Genomic DNA, 20,062 nt, shown 5'->3' on the forward strand with positions numbered 1-20,062 from the left:
AGCTGTGTCACTACTGTGTGGTGTGACCTTGGCATGGGCTGTAAGCTGACTGTGCAGGGATTGCATCTTCTTGATTAATAGCCTTGTTCAGAGTTATATCCCCTTGTTTCGACAGCACAAATAAGTCTTTATTACCTCAGTAGCAGCGTGGAGTCCTGGCTGAGAAAAGGAGCACAAACCATTCCTGGCTTGGGAACCATTGGCACAATTAATTCTATTTGGATTGCAGCATAAAAATTGCCAGTAAGGCAGAGACACTGAGGCCTACAAGCATTGAATGAGTTTAATTAAAAGAACAATTTGAAGCGGCTTCGGGCACGGATACTTATTACTTCTCTATTGGTTTCTGTCGCTGCCTCTATAATGAATTGTCAACGAACTCAAATGAAATGAGCTTTCCTTCTGTGTGGCAGAAAGCTCCCAAAGGGGGAGAGGTGGCTTCTTCAGAAGACTGTTTTAGTAGTGTGTGAAATAAAGGTGAAAAGGGGGTAGTTTCTCCTTTCCTGGGTGTTCATAGGGTGAACACAAGTGCAGCCTGTGCAACAATGAGCCTCCACCAAGCGACCATCTGTGTGGAGGACAGCTGTGCTCCAGCAACACGTCCAGGTGCTGCTTCAGTGTCCAAAGGCACTCCTGTGAGCCTGGAGCTGGAAAGCAACTAAACCCTTTGCTGGGCTGGGGTGAGCAAGCTCAGCGTTTTGCAGGATGGGGCCCTGGATTTTGCTGCATTTCACTGTGTCGGAGGGAGTGCCGTGAGTATTCTCTTGGCCTCCACATTAAGCTCTCAAATTTTCCCAGAGAACTGGGCAGAGTGAAACACAGTCACAGAAAGGGAGCAATTAATTAAGTGGCTCTGTGCCTTCTTCTGATGTCGACCCCGGCAGCGCCTGTGAGCTGCATCAATGCACTCAAGCTTGCTGTCCAGAGCTCTGATCTGGGTAAAGCTGACTGCAAAGGGACTCTTTTCAAAGTCTCTCTTGTATTCTTTGGGAGCACGTACAAGGACAGTGTTACTGCTCTGCTGTAATGGCTAAGGAAAAAGGCTCAAGAGATTACTGGGCTTTTTTTTCTTCTCCTGTGTGTCTGCTTTTGTTGGAGATGAAGAATTAGCGCTACTGATTTTTTTTTTAACGACTCTTTAGTGCCCACAACCCGAACTGACCTAGGCACTTTTGGAGACCTAGCCAGAATTTTCAAGTTATTTTTAAATGCTGAAAGTCGTGCAGAGGTCTGGGAATGTTAAATGATTGATTATTTGCATCGTAGAGCATAGGAGTCACAGCCCTGGACTGAGGCTCCATTGTGCTAGGTGCTGAATGCACACAGAACAAAATGTCTGGTTTTGCCCTTTGGTACCATGAAATCAGAGTGGAGTCAGCTCCCGTCCCTCTTTTCTAACATATTTATACATTCTCAGTGTCATACAGAAGTGTACCAAATCACAGATATGTTTTTTATAGCAGATGAAGTACAAATAAAGGATGGATTTGTGTAGAGGGCATTTGCTTAATATCTTGAATGGCAGAATACAGTAAGCAGTATATAAATGCCTGGATGGAAAATAATTGTTCATGCATAGACTTGATAACAGTAACTATATGTATTTTTAGCTGTGTTTCTCTGTTATGTCCAGGCCTCTGGTCAGTGCTACGTTGCCATTACCAGATGACTTGCATTTACTGCTCTCCTTTGATCACTTTGCCAGCATGTCATCTGGCTCATTTTCCTTTGCCAGGGTCCCACAGTCATGGTCAAGTTCTCACAGTTACTTGTATCTGTCTTTTCCCTTTGCAATTAGCCTGGGAAGTGAGTGATTCTTCCCCTCCCTGCACATGTGGGTTTATTTGGAGGGAGTGGGTGAGAGGATGTTGTTTTTTCCCTTCTTCCAGGGGGCAGGCAGGCAACTTCAGCCCCACACCAGTGATGTTAGGTTCTACAGGCTGTCATAAAGACCTGACCCTTACTTTTGTTGAGCACCTTGGGGATACTCCATAGAGTTGCAGTTCTCATGATTTGTTTTGTAAACATAGGTGGTGTTTGGTTTACAAATTAGAGAAAAGTCATCCCAACAGGATGCCTAGAGCTGAGAAAAGACAGAAAACAGTTCCTATGAGACTTGTTCTGCACTTCCCCCCCTAAAAGCTCTGTCTCAGATATAGAGAGACTTTATTCTTGCAGTACAAAATTGATCTGTGACTGTGAAGAGTTTGAGCACGGTTGACATCTTGGAGCAATAAGAGGTTTTATTTCTTACTTTTGATTGCTTTGAGGTATCTTGCAGTCAGTAAGCCCCTTGGAAGATGAGTGACTAGTCATCATGCTTGGGCTGTTGTTCAGTAGGAAACAAGTACAGTCCAAAGTGCTCTTAGTAGCCTGCATGGGTGGACACTGTCATCTGTCATGGTAACCTACAGTGACTGAAGTGTCGGTGCCTGTGCCTGGACAGCTGCAGAGAAATGTGTCTCTTGCTGAAGCCAGACTGTTGCTCTGTAGGGCAGGATCTCCTGCTATCTGGCTAGTGTCACACTTGAGTTTTATGTGTTACTTGGAGGACTTCGTCTCAGTGAGGGATTAGAGGTCTGCACATCAAACTGAGCAGACCTGAATGGGTACTTCAGCAATTGCAAGCTTTTCGAAATATTTTTGTCTTGTGTCTGATCCTGGCTCAGTCACAAACTGAACTTGTGACTCAACTCCTTTATTTAGGGAAAATTCTCTCTTTAACTGAAGAGCCTAAAAATGAAATATTTTAGGAAAAGCCTGAAACATGAGGGCAGGTAGAACAAGAACCTGCATCTCCTGTTTCCTACTGCAGGCCAACCTCCACAACCTGGCAAGGAAAAGTTTTTGACCAGTTCTGCCTTAAACACAAAACAATTTTGATGGCATGACTCATTGTTTCGTATTTGTTTTTTTGTATTGCTATAGCAGTTGAGGCTCTTAAGCTTTGGATCCAAGACCTTGTTGTGCCAGGTGCTGTAGGAACATGGAAAAAAAGCAAACCAAAACCTTGTGAAGAAAAACATATGTTTCTGTATAACCCAAGACAACAGGTGGCTACAGATGGGGACTCAAAAGGAACCAGTGATATAATACTGACCTGTGCACTGAGAAATAGTCTTGGTACATCACTTACCTAGACATTACTAAAGTTTTGTAGATGCTATAGCAAAGGGCAGTTTGACGGAGGATGATGGAGTGACAGCAGAAGTTTTACAGTAACATCATAGCAAGCAAGAAAGGCAGCATAAAGAAGAGACATGCTGAAAATTATGCTTGAGGAAAGATGTTTTCTGCAGAATCTAGTTACCATCATAGATGCTATGGTCATACATGAGGGAGTGCAGGTACAGGAGCAAAGTAGAGGCAGAAGGTGTGTTTTTTGGAGGAGGGAAGGCAGAGCCATGGGGAAGAGAAACCTACAGGCAGGCTGCATATTTAGTCTTGACCTGAAATTTTCTTCTGGTGTGTTGACTACTATCAAGTCAAGGAAAAAGAAAGTGCTCTTTCTTTGGATCATAACCTTTAACCAACATATGATATGAGAGAACAGATGAATGAAGCAGAATGTGTGTGTTCATTTATTTGCAGTGCAGATGTCTCCATATGGGGCAAAGGAAAAATGCTGCTTTTTGTAGTGTTGTTTATTTTAAACTTCAGTTTAACAAAATTAGCCTGTTCAGAAACTTCAGTGAACATCCTCTTGAAGTTGAAAGCTTGCAGAGCAAGATGCAAGTCAAATGCCAACCCCAGCTATTAGCACGCATCCTTTCATGAGGGTCAAACTGTGCTTAATCTCTACTGCCTGAGTTCTTTTTCTCCTACATGCTGCCTACAGCTGAAAATAACATCAAGTTAAAGATGTACTAAAGATAAAAGCTGACCAGTTCATGGTTTTCTGAAGCAGTTTGCTCCTCTTCCTTGATTATGACTTGTTTCCCATCCAGCAAGTGAGGAAACACAGCTGTCATGGCATCTGCTTGGGAAGCTCTCACTGGCTTGGGGATGTCCAGGAGTCCAAGTGTTCATAGCCCACAGTGTAAGAGGTGTTGCTTGTAGTGCAACTTCCCACATAAAACTAAAACTTTTAAGGATGTGTTTGATAGGAAGGTTTCTTATGAAGGAAGTGGAAATGCAGCATGACATGACTGCAGAACAAGAGATGTATTTAAATAGACTCCCCAGAAGGTGGCTTCATAATGGGAAATGCACTGGTTGCTTTAGCATCAAGCAATATCCCAGATGTGTTCTCTGCAGCAGGGACCCCTTTCAGCTGAACCATTTTCAGTTGTGTGGAAGGAGCCCAGTTCATTATCTCGAACACTCTTTCAGCAATAAACTTCGGTCTTGCCACTAGAGGGGGACTGCAAGCCATATACTGTGCATCTGTCCTGCTGGGCTTCACCAGCCACCCCTGAGTGTTTGCACCAGCCCAGCAACCCCAGCTGCAGGACCCTCTCTGCTCTGTTGAGCTCTGGGGTCTCATATTAACCAGGAAGGTCACACATTGCGGCCAAAGAAACATGAAAGGATGTGGACGGGAAGAGCCTGATGGGTGTGATTTCTTGTTCTTCTCCAGTTACCTGGTTCTGCAGAATGTTGTTTTTTATTCCCACAAATTTACAAAAAGCGTCCCGATCACAACTTTTGTCCAGTGAAGGCTAAATACTGTGTGTGCAACCTTCCCAAGACATGAAGAGGTGTGAATAACCCCTCTCCATGCCTGGATAAAGGAATATGACAGTGGCATGTTCAACAGTGCCATTAAACGAGTCCAAGATGAAATAGAAGCATCATTCTTTCTAGATCCTGGGAGAAAAGTGAAGGCTTGAGGTGTAACAGCCTCACTTGTGTGCTGAACTTGACCCACCTGTTTCTTGCCACCTTGCAGGGCTTTTACCCACGTGTTCACCTTTGGCCCGACATTCCGAGCGGAAAACTCACAGAGTCGCCGACACCTGGCAGAATTCTACATGGTGGAGGCTGAGCTATCCTTCACTGAAAGCCTGCAGGACATCATGCAGGTGAGCACTCCAAATGTCTGTGCAGGACTAGTACCAGAGCTTTTTCTGCCTCCCTGAGCCCTGCTCCCTGCCCTTAACTGAGGTTACAGGTCCTCTGTGTGAGCCAACTAGACGCTGCACAGGGATTTGCCAAGCAGAGATGAGGCCACAGAGGGGATTTGGAAGGGAAGATACAGGTACACACAGTCTTCATCTGAATGGGAAGCTGCACAGTTGCTGTATTGCCAAGGAGTGTGTAAATGTGCCTGACTAGTGCTAATGGAAGTGGCATTCTCCCTTTCAAAACCTTCAGCACCTCTCCAGTGAATGAGCAGTGTTTATGCAGCGTGTCCTTTGGTCCATAAAGGCCCCTTGAAATCTGCATTGAAATCTGAAGTAGAAACAACAGGTTTGGCATACACTGTTCACTGTGGCTTTAGCAGAAGATTGGAGGAAATCCTTAGTCAGCTGGCTTTTGATTTTTCAGGACTGACCTCTAGGTTGCAGTTTAACCACATGATGGATGCTAATGCATCTTACTAGTCTCAGTGTAAGCCAGTTTATGCTCAGTAGGGCTTGCAGTAAACATCCCCACGCACTCTTGTTTATCAGATAAGCTCCTTGGAAAGCTATTGAAGAAACAGCCTTATAAAGAAAAATAACTCAGGCACTGGCTACAGATTCATAAAATAACATCCAGGTGGTGATTTCTTCAGCCTGGATCATACACAGTGCCGAGTCAGTGTGGCCTGACAGCAGAGCAGACGTGCTCTGTGTGCTACTTCTGTGTCTGGGATGTTTGGATGGCACTGGGAATCTGTGCTCCATCATTAATAGCATTCTGCTAGCTCTTTTCTCTCTCCTTTTCTCCAGAACAACCTTGTGTATTCTTAGAGCATAACCTGTATATATGTTCACATCTTACTTCCTGAGCCCTCTGTTTTTCTAGGCAATCACAAGCTAATTGAAATCTTCACTGCTTTTATCTAGTGTAATAAGCAGGGTCTTCTGTCAAGTGGTTTTTGAGCCCTTGAATACATCATCAGCATATATCCTGTGCCGAGAACCCTAATTTCTTGTCTTTTGAAGTATAGGCAGCCAGTTCAGACAATTCAGAGAATTAGATTTGAGAACTGTTCTGGAATGTGTAAGGCTTTTATTTGTAGGGAAAGGAGGAACTTCCCCCCTTGACTTGGCCTTTGTAGTTGCTAAGTATCTTGTCAGGTCTCAGCTTATGCTCTTCCCTCTGTCCCAAAGTGTTTGACAAGCTTCTTTCCCTATAACAAGTCTTGAAGCCTTGATTTTACGTGCCTCATAGTGAGCCTACATTGCAACAGGCTTAATTTTGTTGTGGTGTTCTTGCAGAAGTGGAGTTCCCATTTTGTTTATTTTTAAATCATTGGGCAATCTCTCTTTAAAAAAAAAAGGAAAAACACCAACAAAAACCCTGCCAGTTCCTCTAAAGCCTAAGTGAAGTTTCTTTCCTAGTGTAACTGACCTAAATTCAGTGTTCTGTCATGTATCTACCCATAGGCAGTTTGTCTGTTAGTTGTCATCTGCAAGTTCTTTGTTCAGTGCAAAACGCCCAGTTGAAAGCCTCAGGGCCTCTTGGCCAGGGTTACCATCTGAACTTTGTCCTCACATACAGAGCTGGATTGTTTAAAATTTATTTTTAAAATTGATATTCAACATTTGGACTAAGTACCTCTAACTTCAGCAAGTTAGTATGCTGGAAATGCTCAGCTTCTTCAGGGACATCTTGAAGTATTTGCTTATCCTCAATTAAAGAGGCTTGCTACAAAGGTATAGTAGATGTTTACCATTCACTGATGAGGCTTGAGATCTTTCTCTCAGCCAAAACTCCAAAAGAAACATAGCTTCTCTTATGAAATAAAAGGAAAAAAGAAGATTTAATAACCAAGTTAAATGTATTTGGGAACAAAGGGCCTGAAATCTTAGAGCAATGGCCTTTTTTCCCCACTGTAATTGCACAGAGTAGTGCTCATTTATTCCTAAATTAATAGCATAGTTCTTGTGAAGTCTCGTGTGTCTTAATCATGCAATCTAAATTTCTGTTCTCTGCCAAAATGTGTCTTAGTGCTACAAAGAAGCTTAAACTCTCACAGTACTGGTTTCACAATACTTTCTGTGGAAAGTCCCATGTGCTCACTTTACACTGCATAGCTGGGTGGTAGTATTTCTGCTTTAGTGTGCAGGGTATATGGAAGGCTGTCTAAGGAAAGACCTGTAGCCTCTTTCCATAAATCAAGTGAAGAAGTTGGGGCAGGCTGCCCTAAGGCACTTTTCTTCTCGAAACTGGATGGGAAGAAGTTAGAAGATCAGGTAGACACTGGAAGAGGTCCAATTGTGGAAGTGTCTGGACTCACTAGAGCCATCTCCCCTCCAGTACCTGTATTGGAGGTCCAAGGTCTCCAGTTTCATTTGTCCTCTGAGATGCCTGTTGTTACTTTCTTCCTCTCTCTTCATTTCTGTGTTATGTAGCTATATTTGTAGACCATTATAATCTATTTTTCATTCCACTGTTTTGGCAGTGCAGCAGATTTAAGGGATCCCACTTTACTCATGACACTGATGGGGTCTCAAAGAGGTCATTTGATACAGTCATTATTGAATTCCATCAAATGCACATAAAAAGCCATGCTAAGAAAAGACATTACTTGGGCTGTAAAGTTAGAAAATGCTAGAAGGAAGTTTTCCTGAGGGCATATTTGGGAGTTTATGCATAGTGTTAAGTCTTCCTTAACAATATTACATCCTAACACCACTGTCTCTGTAAGGGATGGAAAATATATCTCTTTAAGATGGAGGATACAATTTAACATTCAGTATTTGAGCTCTGTCCTGAGGACACAAGTATTGTCTTCCACTGGTTATGTACTTCATCAAAATTAATTTGCTGTCATTACAGCCTAGTGACATGGAGCATTATTACCTCCATTTTACAGAAGGGAGTTCAGGCATGAAATGAAATCAGTAGCACTGATTTTGGGTGTCAGCTTCAGAGAGCTTGGATCTGAAACACGTATGTGATTTGATTTCCAGAATAGCTTGCACTCAGCATTCTTTCTGTCTTCACTGCCAAGGCTGAGGCACTTCGGCTCAGTCTCAAGGGAACAAACACTGGTAATCCCATGGGAAAGATTTGTTCCAAGTGTCTTGCTCAGCACTCTTTATGGACACTGGGATATCTGCAGGACTGTAGGTTGCTTGTCTGAAGTGGCATCCAGCTGCCATAGCTGACCTTGCTGTATTCCCTTACTGCTGTCAGCATTCAGCTTCACTGGCCAGTGCAGCAGTGGTCTGACAAACAAGTCTCCTTACTTGCCTAACAAAAGCATCTCTCCAGAGTGGTGCCTGAACCATTGGTTGTGTAGCTGAGAGAGGAGATTTTATGACCAAGATCAGGTGGAATCCTCTCCTCTGTGTGTCTGTATATGTGCACACACATACAATGTGTGTGAGCAAGCATGAGGGCAAGAAATGGTGGTCCACTGGTGAATGTTTCGTGTGTAAATAGCCTGTGATCTACACGGCATCCATATGCATACCCCCAGGTAAATACATAAATAAAAATCCTACTGGCAGGTCATGCAATTTTTCTGAAAGTGTCTTACGTAATAAGGATGATGATTTGAACCCTTCTTGGAGTGCACAACACTTCCAGTTGCTTCTGCTGACTTTTACTACTGTTTTATTGACTATTTCCGCTGTTTCAACTCTGGTCATAATTTTATTTGGGAAGACGATAAGCTGCAGTATCAAAAGATCCAAGTTAAAATTAAGCAATACCCCTGGGAACTGCTCCTAATCAAAATTGGACAGTTAACCACTGAGTAGCAGAGCAGCATTAGAGAAGGCAAAGGTTGATACTGCTGAACTTTGAAAGGTAAAAATAGAGAAAGGCTGAAGAGTTGAGGGAGGGGGGAAAGCTTTAACCTCTGTCCCTCTTGCCTGCCCTCCTACCAATACAGTTTCCACACTGCCATTATGAAACAACCAAATTATTGGGCTTTTGGGACATAAGGAGTCCCACTTCTGAGATGAGCTACTTGCTGTAATGCTAGTGCCTTTTTCACTGTGTAAGTCTCCTATCAAACTTATTCTTTCAGGATATGTTCAAACCAATCACTTCAGCTGTATCTCCAGCTCATGTTTCCCCTCAAACCACCAATCCAGTGGTTATAGGTCTCCACTCATTTTTCCTATTGCCTGCTTTCTAGTCCTTTTTTATACTATCTGCTTAAAGACATAAATCCTCAGTTTGAGATTCTTTTTCTCCTTTTTTTTCCTCTCTCCTGTTGGTGTCTAGTATACGTTTGGCATAAATAAAAGCAGCGAGGAGGCCAATGTATGACCCATGTGTCTGTTTTTTCTGCCAGGATAAAACCTCAGTCTCAAACCTGGAAATATTTCTCAGATTGTTTTTCCCATACCACCCACATCTTTTTTCCACAAGAGGAAGCTGCTCATGTTCAATGCTGTGGGAACCTAATTGTTACTTTATCGCACAGTGAGGAAAAAAAGTGCTAATTAAACAACATGCTTTTCTGAAACCAGATGATACTTTCATTTTCTAGAAAGAGGAAGCTTAATGTAAAATCCTTTAGTCTCTGCCTGGTGAAACCAGATGAATTGCCAAGAAGTTTTCTAATTTCATTTGCATAAGCCTTTTTCTAGCTACTTTGAAGAAAGTTCAAAGCTGACTGTTTGGTTATTTGCCACTCAGCAGCAGGAATGCTGGCTTTTCATTTCCTCTGTGTTTGAGTACCAGGAGGAGTAAAACTGTTCATCTGCATATGATAATGTTGTTCCTTTATTTGCATCTTCTCTTTTTAGAAATAGGGCCCAGGTTAATGCAGGAGTCTTGAATCTGAGTTTGCTTTCAGAGGCGTGAAAATGGACTGCTTTACCAGCTTCGCTAGGCTGGTGGGATGCAGAGATTGTTGAGCACAGAGCATTGTTTTAGCAGCTTGGGACAGGTGATGAAGGATGTTCATCTAAACATAAGAGTCTGAGTAACGTGCCTGAAGTCTCATCTTGGCTATCAGTAGCACAGCTGCTTCATTTCTATGCCTTGTGTTCCTCTTACCCTGTAGGATCTGGTTTCTTGTAAGGCAGAGACCTGCTGCTGTTCCTTCTGATCTGCTGAGTGGACATCAGGTTCATCTTTTCACAGTTAGTTTTCCCTGGGCCTCATGTTATCTAGAGACTGCTGCTCACTGAGGTGTCATTGGTGGATACTTCACTTCTCTGGACTCTGCGATTAATGAAATTGTTGTTAAGCTCACAAAAAAAAAAGTAACTTGCCAGAATTTTCAGAAATGCTTTTTATTAGGAAAAACTGGGTCCCATCCCAGGCTGAGGTGATGTGCAGCCCAGCTGCATTGCTCTGTTCTTACAAAGGAGATGAGAATAGGAGAGTGGTTTTGAAGAAGAGTTGGGAGCATCATCAACTGATGCCACAGGTATCGACTACCTGCTTTGTGTGTATGTAAGACTACGAGGATTCATGGGAACTCTTAATCTGCACAATAGCAAGTGTCTTGCCTGGTCTGCTTTGCTTAACCCAAAGAGAAAATTACTCTTAAAACAGGTTGATGAAAATACAGCGACATCCCATGTGGGGGCTTTTAATGACATTTTAATTTCTTAATTAGTGAAGCCCGTTTTACTGGATAAGTATATCCAAATTGGATGATAATGTCATTTAGTTAATCCACATTAGTTTAGGGAAATAGAACCACATCTTTTTAGTTTCTCAAACATCCCTGTGTTGATGTGTCCTCTGCTTTAGCTCTCTACTCATCTTTCTACTTGTTCACTTTGCTCTTACTGTGCAGATTCTCTCTTGCTGGGATCTGTTTGGTGGGCTGGCTCTACACCCTACAGGTTTATTCTTCTTTTCTTTAGTTCTGCCTTGTCTAACAACAAAGCAGAAACCCAGAATGGCTCATTACACGACAGACACCTCACTAAGAACTAATCCGAGACCAGCCTGCACAAATGGTTGTCATGTGTGTCTGTGGCTGACCAGGGTTGCTGCTTGAATGTTTTAGCTATGCTTTTTTTCACTAGAGTTACCTGACAAGATACTGAAGTCATCAGCAGACACTGAAGTCCTAAACCCGTAGCAGAAATAAAGGTTCCAGTCCTCTTCAACTACTAAGCAAGCCTGCTAATTAGGAGCGTTAGCAAGCTCGTACCCTCTAATGCAGTCTGACCATGCAGAAGGTCAACAGCTCCTTCTGTACCCCTTGGCTGATGTGTACCACGTTCCATTTATAGTGTGGGACACCTAAGCAGTGTTTATTTTTCATCCACTTCTCTTTTCTCTGTTAGGTTATGGAAGATCTTTTCAAGACAGTAACAAGCTCTGTGCTCTCCAAATGCCCTCGAGATGTTGAGCTTTTTCATAAATACGTAGCTCCTGCAAGGAAGGTAATACATGAGAGAGGAAAGAGCTGCAATCCTGTTATGCATTTTCGGGGTTCTTGTCTATAGGGAGGCTGATTTTTTTTTTAAATTTATTGTCCTGTGTTAAGAAGCTGAAGAGCTAAATGTCAGCCTGAGCTTAAGTGATTGTTCAGGCCAACAGAGAGGGGACACACAGCTTTCTGTAGCTGTTAGCAAGTGTGGTAGAAGTGTAGCTGTCACATCATCTGGCAGCCTCTGAATTATCAGCTTCAATAATCAGGTACCCTTTTAGCACTGGATGGCTGGGATTGGATTTTCACCCATATCTAGATCAGAATGCAGTCCTACAAATTCAAATATAGAGGGAGGTCACTTTTCTGAGTCTCCTCTAGGTCCCTAAACCCTTAAGAGTAGCTTTATATGTTTTTGTTTTTCTTCTTTTGACCAAGGACAGGTTGGAACAAATACTGAAGAGCAAATTCATGACGTAAGTACCATTTCAAAATTATCTGGAGGAGGGCTTCTGGGGAAGAGTTCCTATTTTGTATATGTTCTTTCATAACTCAGTGTCTTCTAGGTTAGCATAATATCTCCAAAAGAGCATGAATTGCAGTTCCCTTTTACTGTTTGTCATTACCCTTTTATCTCTGCATGAGACTGACATCTGAATCTGCTGGCCTTTGGCTTTTGCTCCCCTGGACAAGATCCTCTTTCTATAGCTGTATGCTCCTTCCAGCATGTATCTGCACAGTCATTTGCTCACTGTCTTGCTTGGTTTTGGCTTTGGGGCTCTGCTTTCAATCACACCTCCACTCCACTGGCTCCCTTTTATGAAAGTATTTTATTATATTGAAAAATCCCAACTGGTCTTCTGTTCCAAACTGCTTGTGCAAATCCTATTCCCTGTTCTTCATGTGCTAAATAATTGAAGGGTTTGGGTTTCCCTCACTGGTCTCCAAGAATACCTCCTCTTCCTTACTCTTGCCTGTCTCTTCAAATAGTGGAGCACTCTGTTTGTCCCACAGAACATTCTAGGACTGCTTAACCCAGCACTGGTTGTCTTGTTAAGCAGGTACAGCCGCACTTGGGCAACAGGATCATGATAGATCCTCCCTGTGTCTCTGCCTGCAAGAGCACCATGGGACACCTCAATGAAGCTACCCTCTCCCCATTTCAATCCTCTCTTCGGACCTCTCCTTCCTGAGAGGATGGAGCCACTCAGCTTCTCCCATAGTCCAAGATAAAAGAGAGAATCAGACCATATCCTTCTCCCTCTCTATCTCTTGTTATCAGCTGTTGGCAGATCTGGGGCATTCCTGGCTTTAACACATTGGTTACATGCACTGAACCTGTGCCAGTGATGTACCTGTGATATACTGTAGCCTCACATAACCCAAACACATGGAGCAATATATTCCTTCTTGAAGTATTTCCTCCAGAAGCCTTCCCTATGTTAGTGAAATCTTGTAGCTGGGTGTAAACAGCTCATGCTCCTTACGGAATTTGGTTTATAATTGGATTTAGCCAGTGATACAGAGAGATGAAAATATAGTGATCAAGTTATTTTTTTTTCTCTCTGTCCATATTTTGCTTGGTATGTGGAAAACTTGTGAGCCAAAGTATTTTCCTTCGAGTCTTGATTTCCAGTTATCAAACCTGGTGCAATCGTTCACTGTACTTTTTCTATTTGCTTTGCCTTGATGCTGTTCTTTTGTGCTGGTGGAAATCAGTGGAGAATCTGCTCTCAAATCTGTTAGAGGAGTAGAGAAACATTGCTGCAAATAAATCTCAGAGTTTTTGCAAAGTAAAGGGGAAACATTTGAGCTACAAGTGCTTTGCACCCTGGACTGTTGTTTTTGCCTAACACACCCTGAGCTAGAGCTATGTTGTTGTAGCTATGCTGATGAGGGCATATTGTTTTCCTTAAAAAAAATCCACGAATTTCTGTGAAGCAATTCTCTGCAGAGCTGACTTCTGACTGAAAGGCAACATTGCAATAATGCAGAAGTGTTGAGAGCTTAGTACTTCCTGCCCTGCATGTAGCTGAAACACAGCAAAACATACAATTCTTGCCATATAAAATGCTTTTTGGTTTCTGTCCAAAGGAGCATTGCTGGGAAATCTGACATTACACACAACTTGGCATGGTGGTGGGGAAATGCCTCCTTATTTTCCCAGCATGGCACTTATCCAGAAAACTTTGTTATTCCTTTCATATCTTAAAGATTTCTTTTTTTTCCTCTCCTCTTGCAGAGTTTCGTACAGTGAAGCAGTGGAAATTTTGAAGCGAGCTTCTCAAACTTTCACTTTCAAGCCAGAGGTCAGTTGTTGCCAGGTGGCTTGTCCTTGTGCCTGTTCACGTGCACAGCCTGAAGTCTGTAAAATCTCCTTTCTTTCTGGTTCCATGGGAGTTGTTACTTGGCACAGATTATCTGCCTTCTGAGGTGTTTGCTGAGTTGTAACCCAGGTAAAGGGTTTGCTCTTTGTTGTTGAAATGGGAGCAATATAAGGAGTGAAATCTGTAGCAGAACAACATGTAACAGTGGCAGGGAAGGAAGTGATGACTTTGGTGTTGAAGGACCAAGGCTTCAAGAAAGGCGCTTCTCTTTCCTGTATATGAGTAGTGCTGAGAGTGTTGCGGATTCAGTTGCAATCATCTAAGGAGAGTTGCTGCAATAACCCTAAAATAAAGGAAATAGAATAGTGTAGCACCAAAAGTTTGACAACTATTAATAAGCCAATAACATGTCAAAATACCATGTCATCTAGATGTAGGGAAAGGGAATCCCTTGTCTTTCCAAAACATAGTTGTTGACTGGGAAAAAGAATAACATGCTAGTCTTTCTAACACTGTTAGATTATGGTTTTCTAAAAATAATATTTTACACAACTTCCAACACACACACCTTCCAGTATGGGACAGCATTTGTGGTGGTGATCATCTCGTGTATGCTGTTTATTTGTTACGTGACTCTGATGTCTTGAGGAAAATAACCCTCTGGCTGAAGCCACCTTTGTTGCCACTTGGGTAACTCATCTCTGCATACAAGTGGGTGTAGAACCTCAAATCTCGTATCTGTACTACTTTGATCTAAGACAGCAAACTTGGAATATTTTCAGAATAAGAGAATCTGTGGGAGATCTGTTCCACTCTTCCCCTTCTACTCTCCCAATATTCTTTACATGTCCTATAAATGGACTTGAGGTCCCAAGTCAAAAGCCACAGAATTTATAACATCACTGGAAGAAAGGAAGAGTGAAGGGCATTGCAAATGTCCAAGGTTTCTGATAACAAAGAATTTGTTAATTGGATGCTGGGTTTTTTTAAGTGAGAATTAATGTAGCATGTAACCGGACACAGCAGTGGAAGAGGATCTGCCTTGGAAAGCTGCTCTGTATATACCAAAGGCAATACTGAAAAAGGCTGGTTTGCTGGGTCAAGTAAGCTGACTTTGGATAGGTGCCTATTTCTCTTTAGATATGCGGAGTGTGGTTTGGATGTTGCTTTTTGAGGTTGGCTGGTTTTGTTTGTTTGTGTGGTGGGGGTTTTTGGGAGGGTTTTTTCTGAGTTTTGTTTGTGTGGGGTTTTTTTCCTGATTTGATACCAGATGCTTGGGTTTGATGAAGGGACAATCTGGCCCTGCTCTAGGAAGTTAAACCATGTTGTTTTCCATGCTTGGCTGTGCCTTAAAATTTGTGAAACTGCCTTCTTAGCAGATTTTCCCAATGGCCTGTCTGAGAAGCTGCTTTCCTTGGTTTCATGAAAGCTGCACATCTTCTACACAGGGATTTTGCTGGGTCTCTTGCTGTGAGCAAGATGCACGAAGGCAGGTTCCCAGGTCAGTTTTGCTGTCTTTACAGTGGGGCTGTGACCTCCAGACAGAACATGAAAAGTACCTGGTGAAGCACTGTGGTGAGGTTCCCGTGTTTGTGATTAACTATCCATATGACCTCAAGCCTTTCTACATGCGGGACAACGAAGATGGACCTCAACACACAGTGAGTCCATGAGTCACATTTCCATCACTTTTTTGGCTGGGCAAATGTCTTGACCTACTGGTAGATAGACAGATCAGAATAGTCATCTGTTTGGCCTCAACTCAAGAAGTTCAAGAAAAGATGTGACCATTAGGTGATCCCTCAGGTTTTTTTTCTGTTGTAGAGGAAATCCCCAAAGCAGAAAAAACAGGAGGAGGAAGACTCAGGAGATGGAATAGTGTTTAGCTTAATTCCCTTAAGACAAATTTGCCATAGTTTATTTGTTTTCCTGGTAAAATTCTGTACTTTTAGGTGAAATGCCTAGAATTGCATGGCTCAAAGCAGTCCATGAGTCTCTTGTCATCCAAATGTAGCATCCATGTAATGCTCAAATAGCAGAAGGGCACAAGAAATAAGCTCTTTATCAACAAGCCTCATGCTTTGAAGGTGTGATTTGCCAGTTGAACTGAGACAACCTGAAGCATTGCTTCTGCTACAAAGACCGACTACCCTACCATGTACCACTCTCATCTCAGTGCCTTTTGTTCTAGAACCACTTCAGCTATGAGATAGGAAAAGTAATGCTAGAAGACAAAACAGAGAAGATAGTCAAACCAAACCTAACAGTGGTAGCACTTGGATCCTAATACTTGGATCCACCACATGAGCCATTGGTACCATATCCATTAGAGCTGGCTCAAAGAATGAGGGTAGATAGGGCCAAACACAAGCTACAGTATCAGAGCAGGGAATCAGGGTTTCAGGAAACTTACCCATATGTCTTTGCTGTCTTGCAACCTACTGTTGGGGTATTTATAACCCCACATAGGTTGTCACTAGAGTAACTTGATGAAATTCATTTCAAACCACTTGTTGTACATGTGCTCAGCCTGGAAAATCACTCCTGTCATTTAGGTTTTCTGTAGATTTACTGATGTTTATCCTTGCAAAATTTCCTCCCAGCCTTCTCCTGTCAAGAAGAGACTTTTCAAGTATGTGCAAATACTTACCTTAGTGTCCTGGACTCTGGAAGAATTACAGTAGGGTTTTACAAACAACCATCAGTGTCAACTGTACTTCTGCTAATCACTGTGTGGCTATATGGTGTGACTTTAATTAGTTTTCTTTCTTTTAAGGTTGCAGCTGTTGATCTTCTCGTACCAGGAATAGGAGAGTTGTGTGGAGGCAGCTTGAGAGAAGAGCGACTGCCCTTCCTCGAATCACGCTTACAGAGGTATGGAAAACCTGCAGGTGCCAGGAGACTAGCCTGCTCGGGAGAGTGTTTGAGCAACCCTCAGTGGCTGGCATGACAGAGGAGTGGGAGGTCAACTAATAGTATTTAAAAGCCTATTTTTGTCTTTGTGATATCTATTTATCTGAGTAGGTGATTGCAAACTGGTGAACAAGTTCTTGTGCTTCTGTTGTAGGTATGCAAATCACCTCTCTGTTTCAGCTCATCAGAGAAGGAAAGTTTACTTTATGCTAAGAGGCCAGGGCAGCAGAATGCCTCAGCTCTGCTGGGACTGTGGTACAGAACCTGATGTGAGGCATTTCATCCTTAAGCCCTTTCTTGGCCAGTTTTTGTGGCCAAGAGTGAATTGTGAAGGTGGAAGTTGCCATGTAGACAGATGTATTTGTCGTCATGTTGTGTAACTGGGGAACTGCAGTTTCGGTCAGAAACTTGGCTGGTTGTGATGCTGCTGGCCTCAGTGAGTGGCCTCATTTCAGAGGATACATTCTTTGCTTACAGTTTGGTGGAAAGCTTCACTGTAAGCACCCGAGACTGTGTCATATGGGCTTCTTCACTGCTGCCTTAGTCTGGATCATGTGACTTTCAGTAATTTTAGTCTAAGTTCAATGTCAGAATATCAAAGCTGCTGTTAATTTAACAATAATTGACATTATAGATGGGATGATTTTCCATAGAAAATTACTCTTTGGATCCTGTCTGATTGTTCAAAAGAACTTTTTGTAAAAGCACCGAAAGGTTTGGATTGGAAGGGAGCTTAAAGACAGTCCAGTTCCAACCTCCCTGCCATGGCCAGGGACACCTTCCACTAGATCAGGTTGTGCAAAATCCCATCCAACAAGCAAACTCTTCTATTTGGCCAGTTGTACACTTGTGCAAAGCAGTTTTGGAGGAGGATTAATCCCAGAGTTATACCATTTTCACAATGGGAATTAATGCGTTGCTGAAATAAGCCACATGCTCATACAGATACATCTAGTGAGTGGAGAAAAGCAAAATCCATTTCAACATAATCAATCCAAAAGGCACAGGGCAATTAAAATCACCAGAACATTAATACTTAATTTTTAGTGTAGGATGATGATATTCCCTGTGCTTCCTACTACTCTCCCTGTGAGCTCTCTGAAGCAGGCATGCTTCAGCTGATGTAAGGTATGTTTCCTGCTGCAGTTTTTCACTCAAAATTTTTTGCCAGTAAGATCTAGAGTCCACAGTCCTTAGGTTATGAGGCTGGAGGAGGGTCCATGTGGATTTTGAAGCCAGACTTTCTTGTTTGTCAGGAAAGTCATAGAAAGTATTTTGACATGTCTTCCGTGACCTTAAAGTACAGCTCTGCATTGAAGAAGGCCTGAAAAAAATCACATTTCCTTTCACGTGTTTTTCACAGTTTTGAGTCCTCAGGATCTGATTTTGCTGGGCCCAAATAGTTTGTTTAGGCTTTTAAATTCTATTTCCCACAGACCCAGTATAACCTTAGAGATAAAGAACAGGATTCTTATCTCCTTATGCATGCTTCATAGAAGTTCCAGTCAGGGACAGCTGCAGTGCACTGAAGATGGGAGAAATGATCTCTCTGCTGAATTTTCTGTTCATGTTCAGAGAAATGGAAAAAAAACAACAGCTTTGCTCAGGTTCTGTTCTGCCAGGGCAGGAAGAGGAGAGAGGTTGCACAGGTGGTGATGAGAAGAGGTATTACAGAAGCTGACACTCATTAATAAAGCTACGGGAGTTTGGTGGTTTTGCACACTATGAAATGGCAGCCACATGGCCACACATGAGAAGGCATTTTGACTCACCCCATAAATGAGGTTGGCTGCATGTCATTGTACATTTAATATTCAGGCCAATACTCTCCAAAACATTCACAAACAGAGTTTACTGATATGCTTAAAGTCAAGAATATGTACAGTTCTTTGCATGAAGCTGGGATCAGTCCTGTATGTTGACAAAACAAACTTAGCACCTTAAGAAACATGTTGGGAATCAGTTCAAGATTGTCTACCAGCTGCCAGAACTGACAGCCACTGATCATGTCTTCCCTTAATTTTCTGCCTGTCCTTTTTTGACTGGGTTTAGTCATCAGACTCCCTTTTCTTGTAGCATTCCCTTCCAGGCAGGGTGCTGCTTATGCAGATCAACTCTGTTCCTTTACTTACAAGGGATTTTTTGTTTGTTTCACAGATTAGGACTCACAGATGCCTACCAATGGTAAGATGCCATCTTGCTCTGCAAGCTCTGTTTCTTCAAGACTCTTTAAACAACTATTTTTTAAAATTATTTTTAATTCTGTTATTGAGGGAATGTTTCTTGGCCCAGTTGCCCTGCCATCACTGCCAGTCTAAATGGAACAGCCAGTGCATTTAAACAAAGTTTAATCTAATGCTGCTTAGTTTATCCTCCCAATTTTTCCACTCAGAGCACAGGTGATTTCTTTCAGGATTGCATGAAGTGGATTAATTTAGAACGCATAATGATTTTTGATATTAAATCTTTAGTCTGTGTTGGAAGTTGAATAGATTTGGACCACCATGCACAAGATAACCAGGTTACAGGACCACAAGCAATTTGTGACGTTTAACAACCCTATGAATATCTCCCTTAGCAATTGACAGGACAATTGGGTCTAAAAATCTTTCCTACAAAGTGGTTAAAGCAATTAAAACTGTCCTCCTAAGGAGACAGATCAACCTTTGAATTATCGGTTTAACCTCTTAAAATGACAGAAGGTTCTTAGTGTTCTTCTTGACAAATGTTTCTTGGTATGTACTTTGTCATAACTACTGAGAGAGTGCTAGTTAAGAGAATTTTAAATTTAGAGGAGTATATTCAAATATTGTGCAGTATTTGGATTGATCATTAAGGAGGCTGCCTTGAAAAAAGGCAAAGTAAGTGTAGGATTCTTCACTCTCCTCTTCCCACAATACAAAACCACTTAAGAATAGCACAGTGGCAGATCTTTACATCATCCATTTACAAACAGGGTGAATCAAATATTTTCTTTTGTTCTTTGTATTTATGGGCCAGAATACACCGTATCCCTTCATCTGAGCAAAGGATTATCCTGAACAAGGATATAAATCGTGTGGTTAGATGCTAAAATACAGCCTGAGGAAGTCTAGTGTTCAATGGCAGAGCCTTCCAGCACTGCTGAGATAGCATAGCCCTGCCTTATGCTTCCCTCAAGAGAAGATTAAGACATTCCCTGACCTCCATTTGCATTTTAATGTGATAGTAGTGTTTAGGCCCACCTAGGTGAACCCAATCACATTCTGGAAAGTCTTCCTCCTGTAATCTTGTTGTGGAGACTCTTCCCTTCTTTATTCACTCCCTCCACTCCATCACAGATATGAAACATCGCAGAGAAGATCAAAGATGTTGTTACCCCCTGCCATAGCAG

The 20,062-nt window shown here is 42.3% G+C and overlaps 1 protein-coding gene across 4 annotated transcripts in view; it reads left to right on the forward strand.

Annotated features, from left to right (window-relative positions):
- NARS2 (asparaginyl-tRNA synthetase 2, mitochondrial) overlaps positions 1-20,062 on the forward strand; it is a 52,512-nt gene that overhangs the window by 26,965 nt on the left and 5,485 nt on the right. The window contains exons 7-13 of one of the 4 annotated variants that reach the window (XM_071556849.1): positions 4,892-5,024; positions 11,364-11,462; positions 11,888-11,925; positions 13,692-13,758; positions 15,300-15,437; positions 16,553-16,650; positions 18,847-18,873. In XM_071556849.1, coding sequence (XP_071412950.1) covers positions 4,892-5,024; positions 11,364-11,462; positions 11,888-11,925; positions 13,692-13,758; positions 15,300-15,437; positions 16,553-16,650; positions 18,847-18,873 — 600 coding nt within the window. Of the gene's footprint in view, positions 1-4,891; positions 5,025-11,363; positions 11,463-11,880; positions 11,926-13,691; positions 13,759-15,299; positions 15,438-16,552; positions 16,651-18,846; positions 18,874-20,062 lie in introns of all 4 variants that reach the window. The other 3 variants (XM_071556841.1, XM_071556870.1, XM_071556859.1) reach the window with 3 other exon arrangements.

This window comes from Pithys albifrons, chromosome 1, assembly GCF_047495875.1.
Source record: "Pithys albifrons albifrons isolate INPA30051 chromosome 1, PitAlb_v1, whole genome shotgun sequence".
Taxonomy (NCBI): domain Eukaryota; kingdom Metazoa; phylum Chordata; class Aves; order Passeriformes; family Thamnophilidae; genus Pithys; species Pithys albifrons.